An 18,370-nucleotide genomic window follows, 5' to 3' on the forward strand; every position below is an offset into this window, starting at 1 on the left:
GATTTTTTTATTTTTTAAACAATTAATAAATAATATTAGTATTTAGGTATAGTGAAATTGTGGGTTAATATTTATGAGGTTAAGTTAAAAATTTAAATAAATCTGAGTTAAAAAAATAAGATTGAAATGAATTTAAAATTTAAAATATAAAAATAAAAGGGTGTAAAGTATCATAAGTAAAATGTACAAATTACAAAATATAAAAACTCATACTTTCAAACATGTCATTTTTTTCAAGTGAGGGGCATATGCCCCCCTCAATTATATGCGGTTCTGTCACTGTATAAGTAACAAAATTTATATTCCCGCCAACTATAATAAAATTTATATGAAGTCATGCAAATCATGACTAATGAGTATTTTTTAAGCTTCATGCAATACTTAGAACAATGTACTTATAGCCAAGTGATTAAGGATTTTAAGTTTTCAGCCACACGTTTTTTTAATTGCTAAATACGATTCAATAGGTTACGTGGATAAAATTTTTGAAGTATTCCTTATTTTTTTGAAAAATTAGTGTGATGCTAAAGTGTGAAAATCACTTTATCATATTTTAGCTGAAAAATTGATAACAAATTTAAATTTAAATTGCATCTGAATTTCAATGCTTTTATAACTCCAAAGTTCCGCGACCGCTCAACGTGTCACCATCTCTCGTATCGACTGTCGCTTTTCGTCTTTCGCACAGAACAGGATTCCCAGTTGTCTGTGCTCTGTAGAGACGATATTACGACGTCGTTAGATCTCGAACCGGACGTCCCGCTTAATTTTTTTTTTTTTTTGACCGCATGAAAATTGAGGAGCATTGGAGCAGAGGAGGATCCTACCTCAGTCTCAAGTTGGCCCAGTTCTCCAGCAATCCAATCACGCACAGCGTTCTAAGTAAGCTCAGTAGTGTTTGCCGGCGAAAATAAGCTCCCAACAATGGCCGAACCCAAGGTTAAATACGATCGCCAGCTCAGGTGCTGCCTCTAACTTTCTCCTTCTCCCTATCGTTCTTCTTCTTCTCTGGCCCTCCGACGTTTTGTTAATTTTCCACTTCGCCCTAACTTTCTGTGCTTGAACCTACTTAAAGCTATCAACTCTTCATATTCCGTCTTCCCTCGCTCTTCATAGACACTGCATGCGAAAAATTTCCATTCTCTTTTTCTTTGGAAACCTAAGCCTTTTAGTCTTCTAAGTTTGGATACTTTATATCGTTTGTACTTGTCAAGGAAGAAAGAATGAAGAAATTTATAATGAACACTGTAACGGTTTTGTAGAATGTTTCTGGCTGGAAGTCAGTTCAATATTGTTTGCTGTCTCGTAAAATTAGGTAAGATATCAGTTATTTGATAATCTGATGATTTGATCAAGCTGAGATGAGGTGATTGTAATAAATCTTTGCTTGTAAAATATATGTGCTGATTCCTACTGGTAGCAAAATAGCTGCCCTTTGTACCCATTACTGGAGAAGGCTGAATACTTGATTTCCCATATCTCTGATTTTAGTGCTTTCTTTTATCTACCCTCGTACAATTGATTTCTCTGCTTAATTTCCAGCTCTTTGCGTCCGTATGATGAAATAGTTTCAAATTTTAATTTTTTGTGGAACTAATATCTTCAGACTGCGAAATTAAATTATCTATCTGCTCATCATCCTGTATTTTTGTTCTCTTTTAAAATATCCCAACACTTTTTTAATTGTACTTTGATAAATACAGAATATGGGGTGAGCAGGGACAGGCATCCCTCGAGAAATCTAGTATTTGCTTACTTAATTGTGGTCCTACGGGTTCTGAAACTCTCAAAAATCTTGTACTTGGTGGGATTGGGAGCATCACTGTAGTTGATGGATCTAAAGTTGAAGAGGGTGATCTTGGAAACAATTTTATGGGTACAGTAACATCTTATTACTTCTTTTTGTTCTTTATATATACTTTTCCTTATTTTGTCTTGTATTTATTTGTAGTGGATGACTCAAGCATTGGGCTGTCAAAAGCAAAATGTGTATGCTATTTTCTTCAGGAGCTGAATGATGCAGTTAAAGCAAAATTTATAGAAGAGTATCCTGAGGAATTAATTGAGACAAATCCATCGTTCTTTTCTCAGTTTACTTTAGTAGTTGCCACACAGGTATGCTTGTATAAAAATGCTGACAAAAAACCATGCCATATAATTACTACAATCTATGGTTTAAATAAGTATTTTGCGATGGTTATTGATATAAAGTGTAATATCTTAAATGGAGCTCTTCAATCAACATTTCAGCTTGCGGAAGATTCAATGGTAAAGCTTGATCGAATTTGTAGGGAGGCAAATGTTATGCTGATATTTGCTCGTTCTTATGGGCTTGCAGGGTTTGTTCGAATCAGTTTGAAGGTATTGTGTTGCAGGCGAATAGAAAACACTTTGTTATCTTCACAACATCAAATACATCATGTTCTAGTTTGGTGAATGGTTAGATAATTATTTGCATGAGGAAACATACAATAATTCTTAGCATTGTTGTTACATTGATCTTATATTGACAGCTGACATGTAAAAGAGAGAGCAAACAAAGCAACGTGGCTAATATGCAATTGATTCTAATTATAATGAGGGAAATGGAAGTTAGGATAGCAATAATGGATTGTCAAGTTGGATAACTTGCTTTTCTACTTCAAGCTGAAAATATTTGTGCCACAAAGCATTGACACTTACTTGAATTTAAAAAAAATATTTTTTTTACTAAAGTTAAGTGGGTAATTATTGTTTTGGTGGTTTTACTAGGAACATACGGTGATTGAGTCAAAGCCTGAGCATTTTCTGGATGATCTCCGATTAAATAGTCCATGGCCTGAGCTCAAGAGGTGCAGAGTTCTTTGTTTCATTCCGTAGATTTCCTTTTTACCCTAATATCTGGGTTTAACCTTTAAAACTTTTACCCCTCATACTTCTATGGCTGTTTTGCTGAGAGCATAGAGGTGGTCTTTTCGCTTCAAATTCTCATTGCATGATTTGGCCACTGTAGTCTTGCAGAAGGCATTGAGTTGAATGTTCAAGATCCTGTAGCCCATAAACACATACCATATGTTATTATTCTTGTCAAGATGGCTGATGAGTGGTCCAAAAGCCATGGTGGTGCACTTCCATCGACCAGGGAAGAGAAAAGGGAGTTTAAGGTTCACTGCTTGCTTCTGCTTTTTAGCTATTTCTTATACTGGTGTTCTACTTATATGATTAGCTTTCAACGTGATCAACTTAGGAGCTTATCAAAGCTAGAATGCTTGGGCAAGATGAAGATAATTATAAAGAAGCCATTGAGGCTTCTTTCAAAGTCTTTGCTCCTCGAGGAATTAGTAAGTATTTGCTACAGTAACCTTCTCGTGAGCCAATATCTGCCTTACTAAATGCTGGCACTTTCCTTTTCTTTTGAGAAGGAGCTTAATTATCTGTTGACAGGATCAAACTTTACTTGGGTAATCTTCCATAATTATGGGGGGTCCTTCAAATGTTGAGACTTGGGAGACTAAACTTTTTACTTTTATATTCTTGAAAAATTTTCGAGTTTAGTCAGATGCATTTAGTTACTTTCAGAATGAATAAAAGCTAGTTTGTCCTTGATTCCATTTCCTTGAATTTATTATCAAGGGAGTCTTAGCATCCCACAAATTAGTTTTAGATGGCACAGCAGTATAGGGATTGTTTGGAAACCTGTTCTGAGAACAGTTTTCTGTTCTCTAAAAGTAAAATAAAAGAACAAAAAAATCTGTTCGGTAACGTGCTTTCAAAAAGTATTTTTGAGAACAAAAAATAAAATATTGTTTTGGAGAACAGAAAAATGGAAACAACTTTTAGGTGTTCCGTGATTATTGTTTTGGAGGACAAGAGAGAATGAGAAAAACACTTATTTTTATTATTTTTTTATTTTTAGAACATGTTTTACAAAACACCAATTTTCAAAACGATAAAATAAAAATAGTTTCAAACAGCCCCTATACTTTCTTTGTGAACTCTTGGTTTAAGTTTTATAAAATCCTTGAATTGTTTGGGCAGGAGGTGAGCAAAATAAGGAACAGTTGGACTATTGTTACTTATGCAGGTTTTGAGCTCCTAATTTTTAAGTTTTCTTATGAAATCATGGGCTTTTTCATAATGAAAATTGTCTCTCTATCTTGAGAACTTTGACTATGTTAAAGTTTGAATGTTTGTTGAGGAAGCATGTACTACCCTTTGGTTGGAGGTGAGGGTCATTATGATGAACTCTTTAAAAGTTCCTGATTTTTGTTTCTGAAAAATTTGATTTTTAGTCAGAATTTTTGAATAGGTCTGAACATTTACTGCCTTATTTCCAATTGAATTTATATTAGACTAAAATTCAATGAGCATATACCTTTTCAGGTGCAGATTTGCAACTGATAATTAATGATAGCTCTGCTGAAGTGGATTCTAAGTCATCAGATTTTTGGGTGTTGGTGGCAGCTCTGAAGGTTGGTGCTTCTGGAATTGCTGCTTTGATTTTTTTCCCCCCTCTTGAGAAAGCTGCATTTATATCTTATATAGTACTGTAATATGTTGTAGTGTCAAGTGGTAATTGATTAAAGCCTGGGAAATATATTTTTCTCGTTTTTTTGTGCAATTTACATTCCTGACTGTTTGGTTTCTCAAGATTCAGTTACATAATGGAACACTTTTTATCATCCTGCCCAGGAATTCATTGCAAATGAAGGTGGTGGGGAGATACCCCTTGAAGGATCAATACCAGATATGACATCTTCTACTGAGTTAGTAGCCAAATCTCGTATCAGGTAACTTGTATTTTCTCTTGAAGATGAATTATTTACCAGAATTATATCTACCCTCCTGCAGGCAGTATGTGAATTTGCAGAATATCTATCAAGCCAAGGCTGAAGCTGATTTTGTTGCAATTGAACGACGGGTGAGAAGTATTTTAAAAAAAATTGGAAGAGATTCAAATAGCATACCAAGGACAACAATCAAAAGCTTCTGTAAAAACGCCAGAAAGCTCAAAGTAAGTGCAGATAGTCAAATTGTTTATAGATTGCAATGATGAAAGTATTATAAACCTGACATGCTTAATTTGTTCTGTGATCAAATGTCCATGCTTTCTGAGGCTCTTTAATCTACATGTATAATATACAGTCTCATTTTGGGGGCAAAACAATATGAATGCAAGATGCTCTGAGCTTTCCTTTTGTTAATTTTTGGTTGAGATTTTTATTATTGTTGTTACTGATGATGTGGATGCGGTAAATGCATGAGTATCTTACAACTAGATATGTTTTTCCCCAAAGCCTCTTTTATCTAATATTAACTGAAGTTGGTGAATTTTGTGGGAGTAATTGAAGGCACCAGAATGTTTGTTTGAGTCTTCATATGGACACTATTCTTTATTTTGTAGATTTGCAGGTTTCGCCTGATTGAAGATGAGTTTAATTCTCCAAACCTACCTGAATTACAAAAGTATCTAACTGATGAGGATTACAGGTTATATTTATTTTATTACTGATGCTTCTGGAGAAGGAAAGGAAAAAAAGAAAAAAAAAAGGAATTAGTCTGCGAGGATACTTGCTGAAATAGTGGTTTCCTGTTTTTATGTGTGCAGCACTGCTGTTGGAATTTATATTTTGCTGCGAGCTGTTGACCGTTTTGCTGCTAACTATAACAGTTTTCCTGGGCAGTATGACAGGCAAGACCTGCTTCATGAATTTCTTAATATAGTCCTGCTATATCATATCAGGATTCTTCCTTGAAGGTCTTTCTTGCTTTTGTTGTTGATATTCTTCAGTGCTATGGATGAGGACATACCTCGACTGAAGAGTACAGCTAGTGGCCTGCTCAATGACTTGGGATGCAATGGTGCCACTTTGGCAGAGGACCTTGTAAATGAGATGTGCCGATTTGGTGCTTCAGAGCTCCATGCTGTTGCTGCTTTGGTTGGAGGAATAGCATCGCAAGAAGTAATCAAGGTTTGCAATTCTTCCTCTGGCCTGGGATGGTGCTACTTTTATGTTTATGTTGTCCAAAGTAATGTGATCTGGGAAAACTAATCTAAGCAAACCCTGAAAGCTTGGCACTTTCGGGAAAAATGTACCATCTGCCCCTGGTCTGGGATAGTTTTTCTATATTTATGTTGTCAAATCTAGTGTGATTTGGGAAAATCAAATCTAATGAACCCTGAAAGCTTGGTCCTGTCAAGAAAGATTGCTACATATAAAATTCACTCACCCAAAAATAGAAAAAAATAGAAATAGAAAATAGAAGAGAAGAGAAGTTTGTGATCGACTTTGCTTCTAATGTTACGCTTCTTTGTATACAAGGAATGACCTCTAGTCTTAGTTCAGTCTTTTATGAACCTTTACGAGCTCAAGCTATGGAAACTTCACATGAAGCAATGATTTATAACTCCGACTAGAGAATGAACTGGTACTCGGCAAGGTAGACAGCCTGGATCACACCATCGGATCACTTAAATTTGGACCAGTTAAAACTGGTAAGACTAGGGGAACTTGGAATAACCTGTGTCTGGGCGCTGGGTTTATTCATAAATACATGTAAATTTTGATTTTGTAAATTTAAAGTACCCTTCTTCCGTTTTCCTTTGCTAACTCTATGAAATTCAATAATAACTGAAGGTATCTGTCCATGCAACAAGCATGGGATTAGGGAAAAAAAAATAAAATAAAATTCTAAAGATAAATGAGTTGCAAATATCTATCTAGACAATTGCAAATATGAGTCTTAATAACAACTCATCTTCCTTCAGAATGTTTTGGCATCCATTGTTAAATTGATCTTTCGGTATTAACTGTCATTCCCCCGCTTATAGATATAAAATTTTATATAGCTGATGGTCAAATCTGTACTACCCTTAGTGAACAGCGCTGTGATAGAGTTTTGAGATAATGGTTGATTTGGGAAGATAGATATTATAAATAGATATTATTTTTAATTTATTTTAGATATTTTCTATTTAATAATATTGTTTAGATTTTATTTAGGTATTTAGTTATCTAGATTTTATATAGATATTCAGATATATGTTTAGATATCTATATATTTATTCTGATATCTAGTTATTTAGATTTTATTAGGATATTTAGTTTTTTAGATTTTATTTAGTATTTTATATAGATATAGATTTTAGGAGATTTTATTCAGTTTTATTTAATTATCTAGTTATCTAGATTTTATTCATTATTTTATATTATAGTTAGCATTATAAATATACGTAGCAACTTAGAAGCAGGCATATCATGCATAAAACAGACTTTTGAGACTTTTGGCCCTTTGGAGATTCTTCTAAGCGTGGGTACTTGTTTTATATTATCTTGATAGATTTATTTCTTTTACTTTCTTCTATCAGTTCTATGTTCTCTTATTAATATTATAAAGTTAGATTTTGATTTCACATGTTAATAAGACTTATGTGCTTTTTTCTTTCTACTTATCTTGAATCCTATCATGCTGTCTGACTATTAAAAAAAGAAAAGAAAAGAAGACGACTTGTTGATCATGAAAACAAGCCAACCTTTTAAAGGGAGCTTTGGACTCCAAATTGGCATCTCGAAAAGTAAAATCTCCTTTTGAGTTATGAACTTCCTTACAGGCTTTCTAATGCATTGGTTGTGTATTTCTTTGCATTTTTGTTATTAGGTTCTCCAAATAAAATATACCAAGTATATGATCTACTGATCTTTATGGTAAAATCATACATTTATTCTATTATGATTAGAAAATCATACATGTCATATCTTATTTGGAGAAGGAAATGGTAAAAGTATAAAAAACTGCTAACAAGTTCCTTTTTCTTTCTAATCCACTACATATTTTGCCATTGGAATTGTTCGTCTTGTGTCTTTATCTTAAATTGCGATTTCCTTTGCAGCTAATAACAAGGCAATTTGTACCTATGTCTGGCACCTTCATCTTCAATGGCATTGATCACAAGTCACAGCTGCTGTTACTGTAATTTATTGTACAATGGTAATGATTTTAAATTCTTCAATAGCCTTTTGGATGCAACTAGCTTTGCAATATCAAATGGGGCTGATGTTGATTTCGATTGGCAGATTTCTGGGGTCCAATGAAGTGGCATTCGCCTTTAACTGTGGTTCCTCGCTTCTGGTATAGTGGTGCGCCTTTGAGGCATTTGTGCATTTGTTAGTTGGAACGCGTTTATTCTTGTTTGATATGAAAGTTTTGTAACTTGTTACGGACATGGATCTCAGACGGAAACAAAAGTCGAGGAAGAGGGATTTTTGGATATGATATTTTTAAAATATTTTTGGGCCATTGAAGCATCCACCTTATTCTATTGAATGATATCTTCTCAGATATCAATCAATCGATAAAAGATTGAATGATATCACGTCAGATAAATTTCTGTTGTCCTGCCATGAACAAATATGTTACGGTGCGTGTAGGCCCTTTTTTTTTTTTGGGATTACTTTTTTGTGGTAAATTTTTCATAGACAAACCATCCGAGCTTATGGGCCTCCTACTCAAGCCCAATATACGTTCTTGGAACTAGTCCTATGGGCAGCAACGCTTGCCTAGTTGACAAAAGTTGGATGTTGATTGAAAAAAAAGAAAAGTTAGAAATTTGGCACGGAAAAAGAACTTGCAAGGATTCAGGGATGAAAGTGAGACAAAGCCAGATTGAAATAGAAGTCATGAGATCTAGTGCCTCATCCGGAAAGGTGAAAGAAGGTGGTGAGAATGAAATCTTTGGAACATGTGACAACGAGAAAAAGTGAAAAGAAATATGCTTTCCTAGTCTGGCCTGGAAAAAGTGTACAATTGTGCATTCTGGGCTTACATTGGAAGTTTGGAACTGTGGTTTTCATGTAGATCTTCTCCCATTGAGCGAGACTTGTGTGGTCTAGATCTCGAAAGGATTGATGTTGACAACTATTTCTGTAGTTATTTTTCAAGTTGGATTTTTGCCGTATATGTTGGGGTAGATCTCCCTCATCACTCTGCCCTTCTCCTTCCTCCTATCTGATCCTGACATTCATCGCTGTTCACCGTAACCCACGTCACCGTTAACTTCTCATATTCTGATTTGGCATATAACAACAGGTTGAAGTCACATCCTCAATCCGGCAATTCCCTGTGATGCAGTTTATTATCAACTTGATTCTGGTGATACTGGTGATGGGGATAAGATTAGAAGCAAGAAAGTAACGATCAATGGATATTGGGGTTCAAATGAAATTAAAATAGTATCGAATTTGTCAAAATTTTCGGCCCCTCAGCTGTGCAATCCGTGACAATTGTGTTGAGAGATCCGACCACCACAGCCCTTGGATTGGTCAATTTATTGCGTTCGTATAGTTGATCAATTACGATTCTGAGTATGATCGATCATCATATCTATTTCACTCCATAACGGCTAACTTACCTTATTTTCTTCTATGGCGGACAGCTTATGCTGTAGAGCCTTCCGATAAGTGAATTTTAGTAATTTCAGAGAGACATTGTTTGTGGCAGTGCATCCGTCAAGGGCTGATTTTTAGAGCACAAGTAACAATAGTAGGACTACGTCTGGAAGTCACTGAAACGATGACTTGTTATTCTTAGTAAGCGGGGAACATAAAAACATTGATGAAGATGTGAATGGTGCCATCATCTAATCTAATATCTAATATAATTATTAAAACTAAACGTCGCTCTCATTCTGTGTGGAGAATGGCTCTCTGGGTTACGCAACTTTACGAGGTCAGTGACGAGAAAGCACTTCTTTGTATTTTGTCGGCACATGCCCACTTCTCCAAAATGAGACTAATGAGACCCCAAAGAAAGCTTCGGCTTTGAGCCTTTGACCAGTCATACACAGAAATAGCACCCTTCACTTCTCATCCAGCTGAAGGGTATTTCATATAGGGATTGCTTCGAATATTTTGTATTAGTACTATTTATTATTATACATACGCGTGTGTGTGTGTGTGTTTACTTATAAAAGAAATTGAAATAATGCCTCGTCTATGTATAAACTTTTCGTGGTCCTCCTTTTCATACTCGAGAGAGATTAGGAGTGGGGTAAGAGGACAATGTTGAGGATGACGTGGAAGATAATGATGGAGAATGGGAAATGATTAAAGATAGAAGGAAATACATAGACCGTAAAACTTCACTCCCATGATTGGGGTCAATTAGGGAGGTGTTTCATTTCCCATGGTATGCAAGAAATGCACGGCTGCGAGGGACTGAAAGTTCACTCCTGAAAATCAATGTACAAGTGACTGATAATGACATTACTTTTCACTCACTCCTTCATTTAGTATTCCCAAACCGAGTAAATGTCCATACTGCCCCCCAAAGTAACCAGGGTCCTCCAAACTAGGACGCTGCCTCAAAAATTAAATGTGTGGGGGATGATTGACATGGAAGGGTCGTCCCATTTCTCAATCACCCCACATGGTGTAACAGCAGAAGGGCATGGCCTGTTTGATGAGGGCATTCATTTCTGTCATTTATGAAAGGCCCAAATTCCATAACGACTGTGGGTCACATTGGGCTTCGTGTCCGGACCCGTCATCACGGTATTGTAATATTGGCAGGCAATAATTAAATAAGTCCACATAAATTATTCCTGTTTTGTTATTATTTGGGTGACTTGATTAGTTGAACTAAATCTTGAAAAGTGGAGAGGGAATTAAGCGGAAGGCTGAATATGAATGAATGAAAGAGAAGATGCGAAGGCAGCGGCGGTTGGTTTTGTACTTCGTCGATGGGGCTTGAACATTGAGCAAATCTTAGGGAAAAGAAAGAGGTGGAAAGGAGGTTGAGTGGGGCCCAGATCCAACTCATTCAGGCTTAGGAAGCTATGATTGGCATTGTAATCTGCCGTCTTCTTAAAAAGGTTTTTTTTTTTAAAAAAAAAAAGGTGATTAGAGCCAGGTGGGGGGTGGGGGAAAATTCAATGATGCTCTTATCATGATTCATGACCTTTAAAAAAGAGCCAAATATCTTGTTAACCGTACGATTATAGCAGGGGTGGGAGGGTGAGAGGGAAGGCATTGAAGAGTGAAGGAGGAGGCAAAGCAATGAAACGCAGAGGTGTTAGTGGGAGGAGTTCTGTTGGGGGTTGCTTCAAGGCAGAATCAAGGTCTTGAGCAGTATCCTCTGTTCCAAGCAACCAGCCCCACTCTCTCTCTCCCCCCACCAAATTATTTCCAGAGCTGTAACGAGTTTAAGGATGATCTCTTTTTCACGGAAATTTGCAAACTAACTAAAGAGTAGATACGACGGAGCATCGGATTCATTTTTGTGCAAGACTGATTGTCTCATGTATTGGAATGTAGCATTTAAATGTGTACCATTTGACCCCACTCTCTTTGAACGCTCTGTACGAAGGAGGAAGTCTTAGCCTGCTTTATCTTGGAGGCACATGGTCTGGTTCTCTAGCATGCATCTCCGTCCACACTATTATTCCATTTGGATTTTGTACCTACCGTGTCAGGCATAGCCACCACAGTACAGTTCTTATCTTTTGGCAATCAATCTAAACCCCCATTACTACATTAATTAACTTGCAAATACATTCCGTTAAGAAATGAATATACTTCCTCTGTCTGTCCCAGGAAAAAAAAAATTTATTGGTCTTATTTATAAATCAAGTTATTAATTTTTATTACAAGTGTTTCTTTCTATCCTCGCTGTTGAAAAAAAGTACATATCTTTAATAAAGTTAAAACTCATTAAATTGTTAAACATAGTTAATGGATTTTAGAGTTTGCTTATTTTGGTAAAATGTATTGATAGTGGCCGGTGGAGTGAATGAGTATTTATTTGTTTTATACACAGAATTCAAAAAACTAATCGCAGAATTAGAAAGGCAGGAAAGCTATAAAATTGCACGAAGAATGGAAGGGCTGTTTAAAATATAGGAAGCCTCTTGTCTAGTGTTGGAATGAGTATAGAATTCACCCGATTGTCTGGGAACATGGGAGGTGCAGGAGCTAGGTTTGAGAGGTTTTGGGGAGAGGTCACATGCATGGTGTTTGAATGATTTCAATTGCAGAATAAAAAAAGAGGTACACATGTATAAGTTAATTAACCACAAAAATTTGGCATAACGTACGTGGATAAGTTTTAAGTTAAAAGGCGCATGATTGATTGGGAATATCACATGCATGGGCATTTGTATGCATGTGGAGAATAACGAAATGCTGCTGTTACTTGTATGCTGCTATGGAATGAGATGATTGACTGAAGAACATATGAATTATGAAATGACGTCGGAGGAGTTTAATGAATAATCAAAATGTCTGCCATGAAGACACGACACGTGATGGATGCCTGCCTTCCACCGGGTTTTCGAATAATGGCAACAACACGTGCCTTCCCGCTTTCCCCCACATGCTCCCACTCCCCTTCTCTTCCCTTCCTAATAATCTCATACACTTCATTCGTTTTAGAATTATCTCCTGTTACCCATGTTATGTGCATATTCATTTTCTTTCCATCATATTTATAATATAAGGTATGGTAAATTTTTCCTAAATATTACTTATGAATTACATCATTAAATTTTTTTTTTACTTTCATAAAATATTGTTAATAAAAACTATGTACGTCATTAAAATATACATGTTTAATAAGAATAAAAATTTTAAAATTTATTAAAATTTTGGATAAATGAAATTCAGTGAAACATGTAAGAAATAGATTATGAATGAGATGCGATGGCCCAAAAAAATTATAATAAAATCAATGCCGGTGTATCAACTGGAATTCTTGACATGAAACCGAGACACAGGGCACGCTCCCCGCCACGCTTACATCCGCCTTAAGCTTCACAGCCATACCTTAACCGGAATGCCAAAATTGCCCTCCCCTTGTCCAACCCCTCATGTCAGGACACGTGTCATGTACCCCTTGCGTTCGACGCCCCTCGCCCGCCAGGCGCTCCCATCTGATCACGTGCCCTGCATGCTCACTTTGGGATTTACTCCCCCACCTCCCTTTCTGGGTTTTTACCAAATTTTAAGAAAAGGAATTATCTGTCAGCTGTTTCGCTCTTCGCTACAATTTAGTCGGGAACGGCTTCATCTCTTGAAAAGTATCATGTGCTCATCTTTAAAATAAAATTTAAATTATTTAAATTTTTTTAAAGTATTATTTTATATTAATTTATTAAAATAAAAAAAATAAAAAAAATTATAAAATAATTTTAATAAGTTTTTATTTTAAATCTGATCTAGATTTAATTTAATATTTAAATTTTTATAATTCAATATATCAAATTTTTTAGATGTACTTTGTATAGTTCAAATATTATATTTGGACTATACAAAGTGTATATAGATAATCAATATATATTAATTATAAAAAATTTAATATTAAACTAGATTTTCTAAATTAAATTTAAATTAGAATAAAAATAAAAATTTTATTGAAATTATTTTATAATTTTATAAATTAATATAGAATAATTCTTTAAAGTTGGATCATCCAAATTAAAATATAGATGGTTCAAATCTCATTTTAATAGTGAGTATCATGTGCTCATCCAAGAGATGAGTAGGAAACCGTCCTCAATTTATATCGTCATAAATAGTGATTTGATTCTTAAATGTCAAAATGCACAAGACATTAATAACATTCTCAGTGCTCATTTAAGAGATGAACAAAAAAATCATCCCTAATTTATATTGTTATAAACAGCGCTTTGATTTCTAAATGTCAAAATGCACAAGATATTAATAACATTTTCACAGTGCTCATCCAAAAGATGAACAAGAAAACCATTCTCAATTTATAATATCATAAATAGCGCTGTGATTCCTAAATATCAAAATGCACAAGCGATTAATAACATCCTCAAGCTACGTTCAGAATTGATTAATTTGTCCCGCGCCTGTGCCCTATATATATGTATATATAGAAACTTTATCTGCAATACGAATAACTACCTGATTAAGATCATTTTTTTTTTATAAAAAAACTTCTTTTAATAGGTAAAAGAGAATTGTATTCGCTGAAAACGACAATATGCGTTCTTGGATAGTTGGATTGCGAGATGAAGTTTGATATTATTAAAAAATGAAGTGGAAAAGAGTGAAACGTCAATTACATGCAAGCTCAGGCGACAAAGGACCATGATTGGCCTATTCAATCAGGGAACTCCCGAATTAATTACAATTAGCGAGGACATGAGATTCTTCCTGTCACTACTAACCATTGAGAATAACTAAATTATATACGCAGCCGACTCTGTTTTCACGCAGTGCTTGTCTGTCGCTGATTCCATTCCTGTTTAGCACTCAATCAAGTCTCCAAATTTGTTTATCCTCAACGACTTTTTCAGTGTTGAACCTCACTAAATAAATCAATTTGCAACGCCCCTGACTTACCGACAAAAAAGAGGAGAGAGAGCGAGAGATGACCTTGACTTGGCTACCCTCAAGTGGAAGTGGAGAACCTTTCTAGACGCGTCCCTCTCCGTCCTTGACTGTTCTGTATCCAACTCTCATTCATTTCTCATGCAAAAGATCTTTATAAATTCCATTTTGGATAACTGCTTGCCATTTGCCAACTAGATGAATTCATGATCAGGGTGTACAAGAAAAAAAAAAGAAAAGAAAAAGTTGAGACTAAGCATGAAATAGAGAAAAGGTATGGGGCATAAGTGGATCGCAGTTAACTGTTACAGTGGGGGTTCATTTAAGCGATGGGTGGTGGTGATAGGGACAGTTTGGTAATAAGAGAAATATAAATATAAAAGAGGTAGGGCGGTTAGTCAGTCTCCTCACTCCTGTTCTGTTCAACGTCCCTCACCTGCAAAGAGAGAGAGGGAGAAGCACTTTGAGAGAGAAACCACGAAGCAAAGCTTAGGAATAATAAGCATAAAGAAACGAACAAACATCAACTCACTACTTATCTCTCTCTCTCTCTCTCTCTCTCTCTCCGTCCCTCCCTCACCCTTCTTGTTGACGGTTTCGTTTTCATATTCATATTTGCTTTATTCATATTTGCTTTCCTCCTTGCGTTTCTTGATTGCTAGCGCCTCGTATCCTCCCCTTCCTTCGCTTTGACTTCCTTTGATTTGGTCTCTGCACCTAATCCTTCGCATGGCTTTTCTGTTTTGAGTCCCGGGTTAGAACGTAATTTCAGCCCCCTGGAAGAAACAATGACTTGGAAGAGCAGGGGCGAGCAATCTTCCAGGAGCGTTGTGTCGCAGAAATGGGCTCTTTTTCTGTGTCTCGCGAGTTTCTGTGCCGGGATGCTCTTCACCAACAGGTCTCGAACTTCTCTATATTGTGTTCTATTTAATTTTCCATGCATAGTCTCTTCGGTCTTTTTACAATTTTCTTCACTGTTTCCGAAAATGGATTCCAGCAATTCTTTCATGGCAAGTCTTCGGAGGGCAGTGTATCATATAATTCCTGTTCTCAGATCTTCACAGTCCTTCATTCGAATAACTAACATGATACTGGGTTTTCGAGTGTTTCATTGATTGTCTTACAAGAATTCCAATTTCTGGAAGCTTCTCAATTTGAAAGATTTGATTCTAAAGCCTTCCAACTTATATGTATTCAGTATTTTTCCTATCTCTCTTTTAATATCTGAAACTTTTGACTTCGGAGTCAGCTCTTTCTTATAAATTGTCACTATATGTCCACCTCAATTCATGGCAGAAGTAGGATAGATCTGATATCTATTGGCATGAATTACACACACACGCCATATCAATTCGGGTTTTGAGATGCCATTCCTTTGCTAATTCAGCAGTTGACTCTGGAACTAATCGACGCTGGTCCTTCAGCTCTGCTCAATTTCGTGATAATTTATGTCTTTGTTCATTTGTCAGTAATGACATTTAGGGAGCCATCTGCAAGCTCAAATACCGCTCATTCAGTTAAAGTTAAATAAATTAAATAAATAAATAAGTAAAGATTAAAAAAAAAAAAGTTGTTGAAGTACTTCATATATCTTCTAAGCGTCCATTACTCTCCATCCCCACAATCTTCTCGATGAGTAAGGCATTCTATTAATTTTCATGTTCAGTTTATCTCCTGCGCTTCGCAACTCAAGCCGTTAATTTCGATTTTGTTACTTTAAAAGATGAACTTCAAATTTTTGGGACCATGGTAGTTATTTATTAAGCATAGTCCAACGTCTTTGGAGGTGTATTAATTTTCTATTTTTAACGCACCGAACGGTTTTAAAACAAAGTGAAGTCGTAAATATTGGTGAGGAGGTCGTAAAAACTCGTACTATACTTCATTATTTCAGATTAGACGTTAACATGGCGTCTTGTTTATGTCGGTTTTCTGGTACTTTTCTGATGAAAAATGTAAATGTGTCAGGATGTGGACTATTCCCGAACCTAAAGGGCTGGCAAGAGCAACAGCTATGGAGGTAGAAAAATTGAATGTGGTTTCTGAGGGTTGTAATTCGAGAATTGTAAGCATTAAGCAATTAAACATCACTTTCGTTTCCCTTTCTAGAATACACTTAAGTTATGCTTACTAGGAGGGAAAATGGGCTTTATTGCCTACCTTCCTCTATGGCCATTTCCACTCCTAGGCAGCATAGCCTAGATCACCATGCGGTACCTTGAAAGTCCTGTAATTTACTTTTATCCTTCAAAAATTTATGTATGTATATCTGTTGGCCTCCCTTCAGTTGCAAGAGCAGGAAGTGAAGCGTGACACTAAAAACATATATCGGGAAGTTTCCGAGACTCATAATGCCATACAGTAAGTTAAATATCATGATATCAAGTCCAAATTTCAGTTACTTGGTCGGCTTGCCAAACTTATGCGGCTTTGTTATTAAATGTAGAACTTTGGATAAAACAATTTCGAACCTAGAGATGGAATTAGCTGCTGCAAGAGCAGCTCAGGAGTCTATAAGAAATGGTGCTCCTGTATCAAAAGATCTTAAGAGAGCTGAATCTGAATCACCTGGTAAGAGAAGGTACCTAATGGTCATAGGAATAAATACTGCTTTTAGCAGCAGGAAAAGAAGAGACTCAGTTCGTGCGACCTGGATGCCGCGAGGTTTGTAATTTGAAGCCTGTTTTCTGATCTTCCCATTATGCATTTTCATTGGGGCAAAGTTCCTCATATCAGTATGTACACGTTATTGTGTGTGTTTTCTGTGACTGGTTCTTGTGATAACCTGGATGATAGGTGAAAAGAAAAGGAAGCTAGAGGAAGAGAAGGGCATTGTTGTCCGCTTTGTGATTGGTCACAGGTAGCTGCTAAATCTCTAACATGGGAATAGAAGACATTGGCTGGATCACTATTCTTTCCAGCTGAATTTTTAGTCTTTAGGTTTCTAGTTTGCTAATCACGCTCATCCCTGTCCATTGCTACTTGTGAAATTCATTTGCCTTTGTGATGTCCTCAAATGGTTGAAATAAACCATCATTATATCAATCGTAAAGTATGCTGAATGAATAATAAATTTAACATGGTTTTTACCTTTCTTTATTTAGTGCTACCTCGGGGGGTATACTAGACAGAGCTATTGAAGCAGAGGACAACAAACATGGGGATTTCTTGAGACTGGTATTTATTATGCCCCATTTCGACTCAGTGCTGCTTCCCACCCAAATTCTACTCCCCTCATTTTTACTACTTTTTTCAAGAGAAAAAAACGGCCCACAGATTTACAAATCTGTGCACTTTGTTTCTGCAGGACCATGTTGAGGGATACCTTGAATTGTCAGCAAAGACGAGGACATACTTTGCGACTGCTGTTAAATTATGGGATGCTGACTTCTATGTCAAAGTCGATGATGATGTTCATGTAAATATAGGTATATAAACTTTGACAAGCTTAAATAACCTGGATTTATGTTCCTTGTTTTTTTTCTTAGTTTGGAAATCATGAGCTGGGTCTTATAATTTACAACGATTGAAGCTCTTGGCTTATTGAACATATCCACCAACTGTGCACTTCCATAAATCTATGAGATCCGTTCCTTATTACCATGGGTTCATGTTTCCCTTGTATGCATGCATCATTTATGCTTGATGAAATCTTTATCTTGGAGCTGTATTTAATCTGTTTCAGGAACACTAGGAGAAACTCTGGTTAGACACCGGCCAAAACCACGAATATACATTGGTTGCATGAAATCTGGCCCCGTCCTTTCTCAAAAGTGAGAATAATTTCCCTTTTATCTTCTGATATTTGAGGAGTTACTGACATGGCTTCAATTTTATAATTCTGTCTCCCTGATCTGTTTCACAGAGGGGTAAGGTACCATGAACCCGAATACTGGAAATTTGGTGAGACTGAAACAAATACTTCCGTCATGCCACAGGACAGTTGTATGCCATTTCAAAAGATTTGGCTACATATATATCAATTAACCAGTAAGTCTCACTCCACCAAACCTTTTTTTTTTCCCCAGATACTTCAC

General features: G+C 36.0%; 1 protein-coding gene and 1 pseudogene across 3 annotated transcripts; both read left to right on the top strand.

Moving 5' to 3' along the window:
- The first annotated feature begins 789 nt into the window (after positions 1 to 789).
- Positions 790 to 8,364, top strand: LOC129298435 (NEDD8-activating enzyme E1 regulatory subunit AXR1-like). 3 transcript variants are annotated; one of them, XM_054936847.1, is made up of 16 exons: positions 861 to 962; positions 1,263 to 1,315; positions 1,704 to 1,876; positions 1,952 to 2,115; positions 2,251 to 2,361; positions 2,752 to 2,831; positions 2,993 to 3,143; positions 3,227 to 3,320; positions 4,363 to 4,451; positions 4,672 to 4,745; positions 4,831 to 4,993; positions 5,384 to 5,469; positions 5,588 to 5,671; positions 5,771 to 5,951; positions 7,871 to 7,968; positions 8,055 to 8,364. In XM_054936847.1, the coding sequence occupies exons 3-15, from the start codon at positions 1,873 to 1,875 to the stop codon at positions 7,952 to 7,954; spliced, it is 1,365 nt and encodes a 454-aa protein (XP_054792822.1). In that variant the 5' UTR covers positions 861 to 962; positions 1,263 to 1,315; positions 1,704 to 1,872; the 3' UTR covers positions 7,955 to 7,968; positions 8,055 to 8,364. The 3 variants fall into 3 exon arrangements, with proteins under 3 accessions (XP_054792821.1, XP_054792820.1, XP_054792822.1); XM_054936845.1 differs by lacking the exon at positions 1,263 to 1,315 and having other exon boundaries at positions 800 to 962; XM_054936846.1 differs by lacking the exons at positions 1,263 to 1,315; positions 7,871 to 7,968; positions 8,055 to 8,364 and adding an exon at positions 6,303 to 6,917 and having other exon boundaries at positions 790 to 962.
- A 6,399-nt stretch (positions 8,365 to 14,763) lies between these two features.
- Positions 14,764 to 18,327, top strand: LOC129298433 (probable beta-1,3-galactosyltransferase 2; annotated as a pseudogene).
- The last annotated feature ends 43 nt before the right edge of the window (positions 18,328 to 18,370 follow it).

The sequence above is a fragment of the Prosopis cineraria genome, unplaced genomic scaffold (assembly GCF_029017545.1).
Source record: "Prosopis cineraria cultivar Desert tree isolate PC_DT_omini unplaced genomic scaffold, ASM2901754v1 PC808, whole genome shotgun sequence".
Classification (NCBI taxonomy): domain Eukaryota; kingdom Viridiplantae; phylum Streptophyta; class Magnoliopsida; order Fabales; family Fabaceae; genus Prosopis; species Prosopis cineraria.